Source organism: Polyodon spathula, chromosome 35, assembly GCF_017654505.1.
Source record: "Polyodon spathula isolate WHYD16114869_AA chromosome 35, ASM1765450v1, whole genome shotgun sequence".
In the NCBI taxonomy this organism is placed as follows: domain Eukaryota; kingdom Metazoa; phylum Chordata; class Actinopteri; order Acipenseriformes; family Polyodontidae; genus Polyodon; species Polyodon spathula.
Window position 1 is genome coordinate 3,198,493 of NC_054568.1, and position 12,933 is coordinate 3,211,425.

At 39.8% G+C, this 12,933-nt stretch overlaps 1 protein-coding gene across 1 annotated transcript in view; it reads left to right on the forward strand.

Moving 5' to 3' along the window:
* The window catches only part of LOC121303812 (serine/threonine-protein kinase D2-like), a 33,068-nt gene extending 22,123 nt beyond the window's left edge, over positions 1–10,945 (forward strand). Inside the window, exons 7-18 of the mRNA XM_041234611.1 lie at positions 258–432; positions 1,280–1,397; positions 2,183–2,260; positions 2,665–2,941; positions 3,474–3,526; positions 4,509–4,581; positions 4,990–5,096; positions 5,618–5,779; positions 6,336–6,434; positions 6,838–7,105; positions 7,436–7,521; positions 9,358–10,945. Of these exons, the coding sequence (XP_041090545.1) occupies positions 258–432; positions 1,280–1,397; positions 2,183–2,260; positions 2,665–2,941; positions 3,474–3,526; positions 4,509–4,581; positions 4,990–5,096; positions 5,618–5,779; positions 6,336–6,434; positions 6,838–7,105; positions 7,436–7,521; positions 9,358–9,570 (1,709 nt within the window). The 3' untranslated portion in view covers positions 9,571–10,945. The remainder of the gene's footprint in view (positions 1–257; positions 433–1,279; positions 1,398–2,182; positions 2,261–2,664; positions 2,942–3,473; positions 3,527–4,508; positions 4,582–4,989; positions 5,097–5,617; positions 5,780–6,335; positions 6,435–6,837; positions 7,106–7,435; positions 7,522–9,357) is intronic.
* The last annotated feature ends 1,988 nt before the right edge of the window (positions 10,946–12,933 follow it).

Sequence of the window (12,933 nt, forward strand, 5' to 3'; positions counted from 1 at the left end):
GTAGTTTCTAAATTATGTTCATCCAGTGTTTCTTTTTTAAATGTCTCAGTCCTAAAATTTCTAGGTGATGCAAAACTTTTGGCCATAGCTCTGTAAACCCATTCACGCTCCACACATATTATACGATTTTGTGTTAGTTTAAACGATTTGAACCTTGTTAACTTGCTTGACGAAGTTGCCCTCGGCATCTGTTCAGTGCTTGTGGGCTGTGGCTGGTGTCCCTGTGCGAGGGCAGTGATCGGCTCCTCTCTCTTCAGATCTGCTGAGCCCCAGTGTGGATGCAGAGATGCCCATGGAGTTTTCCAGCGATTACGGCGATGGAGACAAGGCCTCTTTCATGGACGACTCGGATGATTCTGGAATCATCCCGGGATCTCACTCTGAGAATAACTTCCCAGAGGAAAATCCCAATGGAGCGAGTGGAGCTGAGAGGTGAGGGAGTGTAATGCGGGAGGCTCTTTACCAGATAAACAGATTGCGATACTTTTGCAAATTTGTGGTTTTTTTATGATGTCACAGGGCCATATTCCCAAAACTTTGTCTTTTTAAAACAAACAAAAATAATAATTCTAATTCCAGTCACAATTTTTTTTTAGGGCCACTTTTTAGTTTAGTATTAAAGCTGTTCATTTTAAGCTAAGGGTTCCACATAAACAAATGTCATGGGCGGTGTTGTGTGATGCGTTGCTGTTACGGATTCTGTTTCCTATCGCCGGTGAGACAAGGTTAAAAGCTCTATAACCACAATGCAGACAAGCCCGAGACTAGGAATTAAATATTGGTGCCTAAGCTTCACAATCGACTAGGAATTGATAATCCATAGGGCTCCGTTTGCAGTTTTAGCTAATATATATTAACTAACAATTAAGAGAAAAATAAATGTTTATTAGCTGGTTGTTAACAGTTAATAAGTGGCCCTTAAAAGAAAGCATAACCCAAACTCATATAATAAGTAAGGTCACATTATGACAATTCATGAGGTGGCACAATTCTTATTAAGGCTTTGATCGTCAACTTTGCATGCTGAGCAATAGTTTTTGATTCTGCACTACTAAAGATCTAGGAAAAATAACAGCGGAAATCTATCTAGGAAATAAAACGCAACATGCGATGGGCCATTTCAACAGATTTAATTACAACTTTCAATACCAAGCAGCTGCAGGTAAAAGTGCTCTCTGGTTTTTGGTGAGCAGATGAACAGCAGCGAGCCTATTATTTCTGTTTGAAAGCCGAGTGTGTGAGAGGAATGTTAGCTGTGTCTCTCTGTGTGTCTCTTCAGTTCCATGGGTTATATTCCTCTGATGAGGGTGGTGCAGTCAATCAGGCAGACCACACGCAAATCCAGCACCACCATCAAAGAAGGCTGGATGGTGCACTACAACAACAAGGACACACTGGTAATGACCCTTTCCACAAAACAGCTCAATATGTATCAGATATATATATATATATATATATATATATATATATATATATATATATATATATTATATATATATTGTTTTTGCTCAGTCTGTGTTGCTTTGAGTTCAGAAGCAGCTCTTCAGTTGAAGTAATAGACATAACAGTCTACTGTAGATCAGTCAAAGAGTCTTTTTAGTAACAGGATTTACTATTATTAGCCCTCGTAGGTTGATCTAAACTGTGTTACAGCTTCTGAACCCAGGCTAACACTGCTTAACACAGACCAGTAAAGTAAATAAATATATAATTCAGTGATTGGAATGGGAACCATTCAGAATTATTGCAAGCGTGATTAAAGGTAAGACAGTACAAAAACAGAAAACTAAATGTAATTTGCAGATCCTGGCTTCAATAGTCTACTGTGCAGTATTACTAGAAGACTGTATTCTACTTAAGCAATACAAACTACTTGAATATTAGTTTATGAGCACTAGTCTACCATCTAACTACTGCTAAAAAAATAATTCACTTTTTGCTTCCAGACTACTGCTTTTGGAAATATTAGCAGTGTAGCTGTAGTAGTTTGCCGGTTCCAATTTCTTTTGTTCTTTCGTTCGTTATTTCTTTTACTCGCTCTGACTTCTTTCCCTACTTTCTTTTCTTCCATCTCCTTTCCTGTCACTCCCCTTCCTTCCTTCCTTCCTTCCTTCCTTCCTTCCTGGCTAGTTTGGCTCTTGTTCAGCCACTCATGACCTCTGACCTCTGACCTCTCCATCAGCGGAAGCGTCACTACTGGCGGCTGGACTGCAAGTGCATCATCCTGTTTCAGAACGACACCACCAGCAAGTATTACAAGGTATGAACTTCACGTACTCCCCTGACCTGGTAAACCAATGAAATCCAGACTTGTAAGGTATTGCTGGAAATAAGCCAATTCCTGGAAAATATGTAGTCCTGTGAGTTTTAAGGTAGATAGCAGGACCACAGTGCCCAGAATGCCTGGGGCTTGGTAAACATGGCTAACCAGAAAGAAACAGTTTCTTGATGAGGTTCACCTGTCAATAATTAAGGATACCTGTGTATATAAACAGGACATTGCTGTGTTGCTGTATAATCTACATGGCGGTGGAAGCATACGATTAAAAATGGAGTGATCTTAAAAACCAGGCATATTGAAATCCCGGGACACATTCCTCAAAACCGGGATGATCCAGGGAAAACGGGGACAATCCTAGTTGACAGGTGTTTTTTCCCCAACAGGAAATCCCGCTATCAGAGGTCCTGTCTGTTGAGGCGGCCCAGAATTTCAGTCTGGTCCCGGCAGGAACCAGTCCCCATTGCTTTGAGATTGTCACTGGCAACATGCGCTACTTTGTCGGGGAAGAGCCCTCCATCAGCCCGGGCTCCCCCAATAGCATCGTGCCTAACAGCGGAGTGGGCGGGGAGGTAGCTAAAGCCTGGGAGAATGCCATTCGTCAGGCCCTCATGCCAGTCATCTTCCAGGATGCACCCACTCCACAAGGACACACCCCTCACAGTGAGTAGCCAGTATGTGTAAGCCCCAATCAATCATACATTATTCAAGTTCAACACTTCACCTATTTTCCAATTAGGTTGAATTCACATCGGCAATGCAGAATATATTATCGCACAATAGTTTAACACTGACTGCAAAGACAGCTACTTCAATATTACTTTTAACAAAAATACTTTTCCGGCTTATTTAAGGATTTAAGTGCTTTTACATTTATTTTTGGTCTTCTAAACTGACTGGTAACATGAAATGTACTATATATTGCATTTGTTCTCTGTACATTAATTTGTATATTTCTACAGCTCTGGCCAAAAGTTTTGCATCACCTAGAATTTTAGGATTGAGACAATTTAAATAAATATATATATATATATATATATATATCAATATGTTAACATAACATTATTCAACAGGTTTCATTTGGCATTATGGAGGAAAGTTAATTTATCCTATAGGGTGATACAGAACATTTGGCGGTAGTTGTATATCTGTACCTTCTCTTTGCTTATGCTGATGGCGGTTTTTAATTTTGCAGGACAAGCCTCAGTCAGTATATCTGTGTCTAACAGCCAGATTCAGGAGAATGTGGTGAGTGGAGGGCTATAGTGCTTTGTTTGAGGCGAACGGCAGCTGGATTTAAATGCAATTATTGTTTAAAATAAAAGTATGTAACTGAGTTACGTTAACAGGCAGGCATTATTAGCTGAATGAATAATTTAAGATTTCAGATTCTTTTAAAAAGTTGCCTCACGCATTTCTCATTTTCAAAATTTGAAGTTAATAATTTTTTGATTCCTGTATATGTTTTTCACAGCGTCTAAATATTTAATTTCAATGTGTTCTGGAAATATTGTGGTAGGCCAGTATACAGCAAAGCTGTCCAACTGCATTTGTCTGAAATAGCCAATAACTAGCACAAATAAATTGGAAATGTTTCAGACTATCACCTGAAAGATGTTTAGAGCCATGTTCAGAAAGAGTGTTAGTGTTCACCTTAAGTGTGTTTTCTCAATGCGAAACATCATAGCACACTTAAGTGATCGCTACCACTCAAGCTCCCCTCTGTAGTGTGTAGTGGTGCAATATAGTATGCACCACAGTATTGTATACCATACTACACTGTACAAAATTATGGTTACATCTACTATAGTAGATACTACAGTTTATAATACAGTACACACTTCAATATCACTACTTCTGTAGTACTCTATCGTTCTGCAGTAGGTACCATAGAATTCTATAGATTCTGCAAAAATTATTGTGGAACACACTACCCGTATATTCTATAGATGTTTATATGAGTTATTGTTTATGAATCTGGCCATATATTTACTAAAACTAAAAACTGACTGAATAGCTGCAGAGAAATTGGAAACAAATAAATAGACAGAGTCGTAAGTATTCTTTTTTCAATTCCAAATCAAAATAGTCACTTTGGGCCATCTCGGGCAGCCCTACCTGAGCCCTGATCTAGTTAGTGGAAACGGTGCGTGTTCTTGAGAAGCTGTGTTTAATTAAGGGTAGAGTAGTTGCTGTAAGCTGGTGATGGTTCTGCTGTTGCCTCCTGTAGGATATTGGTACAGTCTACCAGATCTTTGCGGATGATGTGCTCGGCTCAGGCCAGTTTGGTGTGGTGTACGGAGGTAAGCCATTTACTGTTCTTACTGCTTTACATGGTACTGGCAGGCTAGTCCATGCATTTATAACTCTTCTGTTCCAAACTTGCTTTTACTCTGCATCTATTTATCTCAGGCTAAATTTGAAGTAGTGACTTGGGTATAGAAAAAGGTAACCCTTTAGGCTCTTAAAGCCTTCAATTAAATTTCCTCGTTCCCAAGGCTAATGAGATTTTTACCCTGTCCTGAAAGCTCTTACCATTAAGTCCTGGGATCAGCCTATTTGTACCTTCTGAAGGGCAAAAACATTTTGAATCAAGCATTATATAGCCTTGTCATACATTTTTAGTCTAGATACTTTTGGCAATTTTTAAATGAGTTATTTTGTCGATTTTTGAAAATGAACTTTTTTTTTTTTTTTAATATTTTCTGAAGGGAAACATCGGAAAACTGGGAGGGATGTGGCGGTGAAGGTTATTGACAAACTGAGATTCCCAACGAAACAGGAGAGCCAGCTTAGGAACGAAGTGGCCATCTTACAGGTAATCACAGACAGACAGAGAGAGAGATGCAGGAGGCGTGATCTCCAAACTCTGCCTTGTTACACACACACACTGTGTGGCATTAAAGTGGTTGCAGCCAACCAAAAAAAATTCCATAACTTTTACAGGTTGTGGACTTTCATTTGTTCAATAAGAAAAACATGCTTTAGTATACTTTGTATTTTTATTTGAAAGATAATCTATGGTATTACACTTGGTTAAAGAAATCTCTGTCAGCAAGCAATGCTTTTTAGTTAGTCCCCACCCTTTCAATGGCTTCTTTCCTGTCATTAACCAATCGGCTTCTTCCTCTATTGACTGACATGCTTTGCAGCCAGTAATTTGCTTTAACCCAGAAGACGCTGGGGGGTGAAATGGCCCAGTAACAGACTTCCGGGAGGGTAAGGCAAGCAAACTGGGAACATTCTTTACCTTTGTGTCGTACCAGATGCCTGTTTTAAAATGCAAACACGTGAATGTTGTAATGTGTGTTACATTCAAAATTGTCCCCCCCCCCACAGAGCCTGCGCCACCCTGGCATCGTGAACCTAGAGTGCATGTTCGAGACTCCGGAGAAGGTCTTCGTTGTCATGGAGAGGCTCCATGGCGACATGCTGGAGATGATTTTGTCCAGTGAGAGAGGGCGTCTTCCAGAGAAACTCACCAAGTTCCTCATTACACAGGTATCCTGGCTGTTTGAATAGTAATTACTTAGTATATACATGTGTACTTGCACATAATTACAATGTTATTATGCCCAGTTACAATCTTTTTGCACGCTATTACCTCTAAACCTTACACAAACCCTAACCATTTTTGATACAATTCTGTATTTACATATATAGCGCAAAAATATTTACACATTAAGTACATTGTAATTGTGTAAGTACACATTTATTTACTAAGTAAATAATATCTAAATACAGTGCAATTATAGACCCTTAGTGTTGCTGTCTGTTATTTCAAAGACCATGCTATACAGTAGATATTTGTTTTGAAATATACATATTGAATGTGTTTTATTATTGTATATTTTCCTCAAACTATAGCCGTCTGCTTAAGCGTTCCTACAGTACCTTTTGCCTTTTCAATAGTCATTTTCACAGCTGCCATATGTAAAGTGTCCAGTAGGTGGAGCTATAGATTAAGGTAAGGGTAGCTGTACTGCATTAACCACAAGTGATCCTACCCCTGCTGCTTCTGTGTTCTCTTCTCACTGTTGTTTCCTCCCCTGGACAGATTTTGGCAGCACTGAGGCACCTCCACTTCAAGAACATTGTGCACTGTGACCTCAAGCCAGAAAACGTCCTGCTGGCCTCGGCTGACCCCTTTCCTCAGGTATCCGAAACTCAATGCTGAATAGCAACGCCACTGAAAATACTTTCATTAAATAAAATGATGAATGTATAAAGCATTTTAACAACTGCAATACGATCCACTTGGAATGATCATAAGGTATTTGGATAGTAAAAACCGGTGTGCACACAAACACAGAAATCATATAAAATATTGGATTGCAGCAAAATGCAATCCGAAACATCTGTAAAGGGCTTGAGTGTACGGTATGATTCAAGCTTGGTAGAGAATCAGAATCAATGCAGTTATGCGACAGAGAGACGGTTGGACACAATCAGTGTCTGTGGAGCCCTTTTTTTTTTTTAATGCGGACCGTAGAACCTGAGTTAATGAAACGTGAGTGTGCTTGTTGTTTAAGCCGGCCGTCCTCCCCTTCTGTCCCCAGGTGAAACTGTGTGATTTCGGCTTCGCCCGGATCATCGGTGAGAAGTCGTTTCGGCGCTCTGTGGTGGGCACACCTGCGTACCTGGCACCAGAAGTCCTCCTGAACCAAGGGTACAACCGCTCCCTGGACATGTGGTCTGTGGGGGTGATCATGTATGTGAGCCTGAGCGGCACCTTCCCCTTCAATGAGGACGAGGACATCAACGACCAGATCCACAACGCAGCCTTCATGTACCCTCCCAACCCCTGGAAAACCATCTCCCCGGAAGGTACTGTTTCGCAGCTACCCAGCGCTCCAGATCGGCTACGTGCTGGCTGTTTCACACATTGGAAAAATAGGAACTGCGTATGATATTTCAATTTTAACGCGCGCAGAATAAGCATTACAATTGTGCTGCACAGCTTGAGTTTGCATGTTATCAAGCGTCTACTTTATCGGTTCCCAGGGGCGTCTCTGAGGTCAGTTGGGTGAATATACTGCTTGCGGTAGCTATGAATCCTAGAAATGCTGGGACAGCTAATTGTAGCCTGGCTGGGAATGGTCAGAAACTGTGTCTGTGAGTCAATAATGCAACTGAGTGCATTGTTTCCTTTCACAGCTATTGACCTGATCAACAATCTGCTTCAGGTGAAGATGAGAAAGCGCTACAGCGTAGATAAGTCCCTCAGCCACACCTGGTTGCAGGTAAGAACACACAGTTCTAGTGCATTCACCTTCATCTTATTTTCCCACTGGTGTTATGGCAAAAATGTCAACTTTTGTACAGTGCAGATTTTCAACTTTGTCTGCTTTTTGGAAACTTACAAATAAATGTATAACACATATTGCAAAGTTATTGTCTGCAATAAAAGGGGGTCAGAGAGATATGTAGCAAAGTCCGTAGATTCACTAGAAGGTTAATAATAATTGTTGTGTCTCTAATTACTGTGTATTTACATAGTAGTTACTCAGTGCACTTACACATGATTACAAAGTTATAGTTACAATGTACTTCATGTGTAAATCTTTTTGCACGATATATGTAAGTGCACAATTCTATCAGAAAAGTGTGAGGGTTAGAGTTAATAATATCATGCAAAAAGATTTACACATCAAGTACATTCTAACTATGCATAGTAACACTGTAATTGTGTGCAAGAACACATATTTACTAACTGCTATTTTAAAAACAGAACTGAACAAAACAGACCTTGAAGAGGCCCAATGCCTGTTAAAACTGTTTTTATGTTCCCTGTGGCTCCAGTTCTTACGCTGCACATTTATTTAGATCTATGATGCCACATACATGTTAAAAGCACAGTTTTAAAGGCATTTATTATTGTATTTTGGAGGGTCACATCAATAATATGTATGCTATACAGTTTGCTATACATAGTCCTCAACTACAAACCAGACTTATGTTCCACATCGTGACACTTGTGTGTGTAATATGCATGTACAAAATGTACATGTACACCATGCAATTGGACGTGCATTTCATTTCCTGCATGTCATCTAAAGAAACACCTAACGAAGTTTGTCATCTGCAGGCAGCCACTGCAAAGATTGCACATGTACACACAGAGCTATTAATATCTTGGTAAAGATCACAGTAGCCTACATACACTTTGCTGTAGGTGAATGTCAAAGTGTGGGGTCCCAGAGTAACTTGCCTAGTTAAATGCATGGCCAGATGGCGTGCAGGGTGAGTCCTGCAGTCAGGGGAGTGCAGGTTCACGTCTTCGCTGTGCAAAGTCAGTCGCTGGGGATTCCAGAGAGAGAGAGAGAGAGAGAGAGAGAGAGAAATTTATTGTGTCTGGCACTCCTGTGGGTAAGGAAACTATCAGGGTCTTTATTTTCATCGCACTGCAGCGGATCCTATTGGTCAGTGGTCTGAGCTCAAGCAGATATCTGCTCTCGAGTTCCTGGGTGTAAAGGCAATTGGCTTGTGGGATCGGAAGATGCCCAGTGATCTTCAGTGCCCTGAGTGGCACACGCTCCAATATATTGTGAAAGATTGCGCCACTCTTACGGTTCGTTGCCCCTTTTAAAATAGACCCAGGACACAGAAATGGAATTGATTTAAGCGCTGACGCGCACTTTTAATAAACACCAATCAAATAAACAAAACAAACAAACCCCTATCTCCTTCTTTGGAGCACTAACTGTTACACATAGGATTCCCTCACTATTATCCCGGACAGCTAAGCTGTTTACCGGTACCCAAAACATAAAACTTACACAGGTTTCCTACAGCACTTTACCTTGACTGCTTGGAAGCAGACCACACCTTCTGCCTCGCTACGCACAGCAGCCCCGAACAAACTGCCTGTCTCTCTTAAATACCCTGCACCTGGCTCTAATTTACAACTACCACCAGGTGCAGGGGATTACTAAACAATTAAGCAATTAAACAATTAGACCCAAATGTGCATTCTCACACGTTTTAGCAGAGAAGGATTTTAACCCCCTCCCTGCTACCTTACAATATGCATACAGGAGCAATATAAATGTTCCCTGTGTCCTTTCTTTCTCCGCTAGGACTACCAGACATGGCTCGACCTAAGGGAATTGGAGAGCAAGATGGGTGGGCGCTACATCACCCATGAGAGCGACGACAACCGCTGGCAACAGTTTGCCCAGGACCACACTCTCCCCTACCCAGCGCACCTCATCGTAGCCCAGCCAGCGTCCAGCGAGGACTCTGACGACAGCGACCTGCACGGCCTTACAGAGAGAGTCAGCATTCTCTAAACGCCATGCCTCCACAAAGGAGCCAGAGGGGGCTCCTGCTAAAGGAACAAAAACCCTTTCCCTGCTCTCTTATCTCCTTCTGTAGATCTTGTGGGGCAAGAGACACCCACACACTCCAGAAACTGTTCTGGGTTGTAACGTGACTTCAGTCGTTATTTGACAATTGAGCAGTTGTTGTAGAGAATATTTTATAGATATGCAGTCAAACTTCTTTGGTCTGGGAATCAGCTGTGCCGGCAACAGTGAGACTGCATTTGATTTGTATTGTGACAATGTACAGTATTGTCTCTGTAGGACAAAAAATTGCACTGGACTACTGCACAGCGAGTCTAAAGTTCATTATTAACACATGCTTGCACAGGCTGGTATGCAATTCAAATGGAAGCCTTAAAGCGCTGATCCCAGCAAACACTGTAACCTTCTTTATTTCGTTTCTTAAAACGCCATTCACTACAATAAAAGCCCTCTCAAGCATTGTCTGGAAAATGACAGTCCACACTCTTAAACCCACAATACAACCTACCTGGTAAATCCTAGAATGAAAGACTTTTCAAAATAGTCTGGCAGTCGGAGCTGGATCAAATAGTAATGCGTTAGAAACCTGTTATTTATTATATTATATTATATTATATTATATTGGGTTGCTAAGGCTATAGCTGTCTTTTAATTGTAATTATATTCTGTCCTATAATGTTTAGGATTTTAATTCTCAGCCAATACCATAGCACACTGGGATGAAGGCAGGAGCAGAAATGTTGGTCGACCTGGCTTTAAGTTTAAGCTCAGGTCTGGTTAACATTTTCTGCAGACAGCATGTATTTGGGGATGCAGAATAACTGGGTTTGGGGTCATTAGTTACCTATCTATACCCCACTCGGCAGACCCCTTGCATAGCTATGTCTTGAGATCCATTGAACGTAATGGTATTGTCCATTTTGACAGTGCATATTTTGTGAGCACCAAGACACTTGTTATAAAGGGACAGAAATCCATTCTGTGGAGACATTTATATACATTTTTTTAAGCATAATGCAGAAATGAAAATAAAAACAACTCAACCAGTACTTTTAAAGCAATCTGTTCACATTTTAGCCATGACTTAATATGAAGTTGTTGTATCCAGTTTGAGTTGTACTTTGTACATTCTCTGTCTGTCTTCAATTGGATAAGTATTGAAAGATTTTAATTTGAAACCCCAAATATAGTCAAAATGTTATTTTATTGGCAGAAATGCCCATTCTACGCCATGTCTACACTAGATGTTTTTAAGGAGCAAGCTTTCTCATAAGTGTAGTTGTAACCCAAACATTATTCATTTATTAAATGCAGTATGACTGCGATTTGTTCTATGTTCCCCCCCCCCCCCCCCCACATATACAGTTCTACCACAGCCAAGCCAGGTGCCACATTCAACCACACCAAGCTAAGACTTAAAGGGATAACATTTGTTCTAATATTTTAATAATATCCCTCATTAATATTGGATAATTTCTTCATCATTTTCTAATCTTGTTTTCATTATTTACCAGGCTTACTAGCTATTTAAGTTTTTAAAAAGGCTTTTTTTTCCACTCCCAAAGTGAAGTTGGGAAGCATTTCAGTGCTGCACATGTTCAAGTTCACAGAGATTCACCTATGGGCTTCACTGTGCAACACTAATATACTTCCTCACTCCCTTTAGAGAATCAGAATCATACAGAACGCACATAACACATTAAACGAGAAGAAATCAAGTATTCCTCAAATATAGTTCAAGCAAAGTAGATTTGATTATCTCTTTTGTATTCATTTTGGGAGTGGGGTATTCTTTTATAGAAGGGCCACAACAAACGAATGTAGCAAACCCAATGTAAGGAAATGAAAATGCAGTATTTTTAAATTAATTTACTTTGTGTACACAAGGACAGTTCAGGCGTTTTAACTCGTGTTTTAGTGTAGTCCTACTGTGAAAGCTGTTTTATATATGTGTATATAAGAACATAAGAAAGTTTACAAACGAGAGGAGGCCCTTCGGCCCATCTTGCTCGTTTGGTTGTTAGTAGCTTATTGATCCCAGAATCTCATCAAGTAGCTTCTTGAAGGATCCCAGGGTGTCAGCTTCAACAACATTACTGGGGAGTTGATTCCAGATCCTCACATATATACATATATATATATATATAAGAAACGCGTGTTTTAGCAAACTTATTTAGTGAATGAAATTGCATGGCAGGAAAGATTCACAGAATGATGTTTGGCTACAGTTCAACCACTCAACTTTTAGTGAAAAAAAAAAAAAAAAAAGAAATCTTTTTGGAGAATGGTTGAGCAGATGTGTTACATTTAACCTTGCAAAAGTGTAAATTGCGCAAATTTATATAAGGCCAGGCACAAAAATATATATATATAGTTTCAGAAAGTTAAAAAAAAAAAAAATTGCCATTAAATTATGCACTTCTTTTAGTATTTCTAAATGTGTCCAATATTGAAGATGATTTGAACATATATATATGATTAACAAGGTCAGTGTTTAAATAAGGGGTGCTCAATTGTTTTAATTGAACACTAATTATCTCATTTAGACACCCTATGTAAGAGGCTCTGTGTGTTTGCCTTGGGGAAGGCGTTTAGGGAGCAGACGCATCTGTGATACTGCTGAAGCAACTGAGAGATAATGCGAAAATAACAAGCAAAACATCTTCTTGTCCTTGTACCGCTCTGTGATGAACCCAGTAAGGGCTCACTCTGTGCGAGTTGGGGTGATTTCAGTTTCTGTGTGGGTACGGTTCATTACTGTCTAGAACAATGGTGTTACGTCCTGTTTGTGTCGGATAAAAGGCTTAGCTGTACGGACTATTAGTTAGGGAGTCTGTGCATAGTTAGTACTCCATTGAGAAGATAGGTTTCTGTTTGGTTTGGTTTGGTTTTGTTCCGTTACATCATTGTGAAGAAAATAAACAGCATGCCTTTGTTGTAGGGAAACAAAGTCTCCAATATATTATTACATCCTGCAACATACATACGTCTAATGTGTGACACTCTGTGTGTGTGTGTGTGTCTATATATATATATATATATATATATATAATATAATATATATAATATATATATATGATGTCAATATTTAACTTATGTGATACAATAAATCTGTTAACTTATGTGATAAACGCATTAGTTTCTTTGGAGAGGGTTTTTTTTTTTTTTTATTAATCTCCTTTGTCTTGACCCTCTTGGCATACCGTAAGTCATTCCCCAAGCCGCCATTTTAATATACTCGCATGCAACGCAATGATTGTAGTCTGCATTTGCATAGAAAGTTAGTCCTGTAACTGCATCATGGAGCAAAGTACTGAAAGTGAAGGATATGAATAGGAAGTTTATTTA